Here is a 3,044-nt window from a genome sequence, read left to right on the forward strand (position 1 = left end):
TGTGCCCATTTTGGTTTTTGAGGTCCTTGGGTTTAGGGTTTTATAGTCATGGCAAGAGGTTTTGAATGTTGCCTTTAAGATGCCTTAGCTTTGTTATATTTCTTTGTTGACTAGCCTCAACAAGTTGCGGGCTTTTAAGTTGTTACTTAGAGGGTGTCGCATCATAAAATCACCAACCCCATGTCCTAATCCAGAAGTCTTTAGCTGGTTTCCATGTTGGGCATTTAAAATTTTTTCATATAAGTCCTTTGCTGCAATCTTAGATCTTATGTTTAAGTCCCCTAGCGGTCTTAAAAGCCATGAATCCTTCACCCTCTATTAGTGCCCACATGCTTTAAAAGGTTACTTAAATGTTGCTTTTATGTCTTTAGGGACCACGAGATAACAAGGTCACAGTTTGAAGTCTTAATTTCTTACCCCGTAGGTTCCATTTTGCAACCGTTTTAATGGTGCGGGATAGCGGGGAACTCATTCGGTTAAATAAAAGTTTTGCCCCGCAACAGTAATGTAGAAGTAGAATTGTCTTGTGGGTTGACGGGATTGAAGTGTCTTCAGATCCCCGCTACCACATGTAGTGGAAAAGGAATCTACAAAGTAGGACACTTGGTGCCTAGGAGATGGTGAAAGGAAGAACAACGGGATGATGAGCACCTTAGAAATGTAAAGAAGCTTTACCCTACAAGGGTATAATGGATAAGAGATTGAAATATGGGGTAGTAAGGGCCACCACGCAAGCTAGAAAAGTGAAATCAAAAGTGTTGTGGGCTAGTGGGTATAGAGGAAAGAACCTTCCCCCTATCCCGCATAGCCCAAGAACGAGGCCTTTCAGCCAAGAAACTCAATGAAAATGGGGAATAGTTGAGGAATAAGGATAAATTTACCCCACAAGACTAAACATAGCTATTAAGGAGGGATGCTGGTTAGCGGGGGAAGTGAGTGGTGTCTTCCCTTCTATCCCATGAGCAAAATGCGAAGAGGAAAGTTACCATGTGGGGTAAAAAGAAAGTTAAAGCGATAGAGCCCCGCTATCCCATAGTCCAAGGAGGATAGAAAAGAGACCATGAGGGATAGCAGCATAACAATGAGAGAAAGGGATCCCGCTATCCCACATGATGAAGAATGGTGGGATGCAGATCTTGCGGGATAACAAATAACAAGGAGATAAAAGAACCCTGCTATCCCACAAGGGGATGATCAAATGAAAAGATGACAAAATTTATATTAAAGATGGAAATTTAGGAATCATTGAAATTTCAAAGGTGATGGAGAAGTAAATCAAGGGATTCCATGTCAGTAGTCAAAGGTGTTAGAGCATAATCTTAGCCGTCCATTTCAAAATCAATGGTGGTATTTGAATTTTGAGCCACCAACATGCCTAAGCATGTACATATGGAGTAATGGTAACCTTGTTGTGAGAAATAAAAGAAAAATTTGAAGTGTCACTATTCACCTTGGATTTGAGAGCTATCACAATGCGAATTCCAAACGTCCACATGTGAGCTAAAGCAACTTCTAAGCCCAAATTGCAACCAATAACATGCAAAAATTTAGTAAGTTAATCCTAATTGCTCTCTCTATGAAATTTGCAAGTGTTTGCGGGGGGTTCCATGAGAAGTTTACATAGTTTTACCCTAGAAGTAAGGGAAGGGGTTTCATTTGTTTAAGAATTCATTAGTCTTAACAATTTTAAGCAAAAAAATGGCCTCTCCTGCTAAGGATTTTTCTACCCCAACTACTGAAAAGACTCTCGAAGCAAGAGAAAGCTTTGTTGCACCAGAGATAACACATGCCATTTTGCTTTCTATTGTCCCACCTATCCATGCAATTGTAGACAAACCAGTCACCAAATCAAGCCCATCTGTCCCTACAAATACCTTGCATGCTTCCCCAAGCATTGAGATGAATGTACCCCCTCCAAAGGAGCCTGCAAAACAAAATAAGAAAAGAGTACCCAAAAATGTTGCTGTAATTCCTTCTAACAATGAGGAGTGTGATGAACCAAACCCTCCTCCCAAAGCCAGGAAGCCCACGCCAAAGAGGAGGAAGGCTACCCCTAAAAAACCATCTACAGAGCCTTTTGTACAAACTCCTCCCACTGCTAAAAACCCTCAAGGAGAAGCCTCAGATCCACAAGAGGGTACCCCCAAGCCTAATAGAAAGAGGGCTTCTATTAAGAAAGCTACTCTTGTAGCTGCTACATCATCTAAACAAATCCTTGCTATAGAGAAACCCTCCCCCATTGTAAAAAATTGAGCTCCTACCTAGCAAGAACATCTTGTAGAGGCTCCATCCTCATTAGTTCCAACCAAGAGTGTAGAGGAGATAGCAAAGGAGGTGGAGGAGAAATTGGAGGAGGTAGAGAAGAGAAAGAAGAGGGAAACCAAAGGCCTCCATTAGGGCCCATTGGAGTTATTCCCTGGCTCCAATATGCATGGGACATTCTAGAAAACCTTCAATGATCACAATTCCAATTGCAAGGATGCCCATACCATTGATAAGGGTTGGGACATATTTTTCTACTTTTATACGAATAGAGACAAATTCATTCCTAAATTTGGGAAAACTTATTTTCCCAATTTTTTTTGTAGAACCCATGCTCATCAGAGAGCTTGCAAAATGATGTCATTCATTAAGCATGACTATGAGAATTGTTGATGGATATGTATTGCTTGATATCACAAAGGAATCCATAATTCAGTGCTTTGACCTGGATAAGACTGCAGACATAATATGCCTCAAAGAAGAGGGTCATAAGGGGGTAGATATTGCCACATTTTTTGAAGAGAATGCACAAAGGAAAGAAGAGTTACCTTATGGATTCTGAGTCTTTTGACATAATTTTTTTTGAGGATTATTGTGTAAAGACTTACTATGCCTTGTGCCAAATTTTGGGGGAAGATTGTAGACTGAATTAGATCCCTGTTGAATATATAATGATGACAAGCAAAATTCAACATTCAAAGATAAATGAATTATATGATTTTGCCACAATTCTTCAGGAGAAATTGCATGAGAGTCTATTAGAGGCCAAAAATGAAAAAGAA

The 3,044-nt window shown here is 40.1% G+C and overlaps 1 protein-coding gene across 1 annotated transcript; it reads left to right on the forward strand.

Annotated features, from left to right (window-relative positions):
- Positions 1–1,698: 1,698 nt before the first annotated feature.
- Positions 1,699–2,253, forward strand: LOC131858424 (extensin-like). The gene has a single exon (XM_059211659.1). The coding sequence runs from the start codon at positions 1,699–1,701 to the stop codon at positions 2,251–2,253; it is 555 nt and encodes a 184-aa protein (XP_059067642.1).
- Positions 2,254–3,044: the final 791 nt, after the last annotated feature.

The sequence above is a fragment of the Cryptomeria japonica genome, chromosome 9 (assembly GCF_030272615.1).
Source record: "Cryptomeria japonica chromosome 9, Sugi_1.0, whole genome shotgun sequence".
Classification (NCBI taxonomy): Eukaryota; Viridiplantae; Streptophyta; class Pinopsida; order Cupressales; family Cupressaceae; genus Cryptomeria; species Cryptomeria japonica.

Bases quoted from the DNA above. Each gene is read 5' to 3' on its own strand.
- LOC131858424 (XM_059211659.1), top strand. From the start codon at position 1,699: ATGGCCTCTCCTGCTAAGGATTTTTCTACCCCAACTACTGAAAAGACT.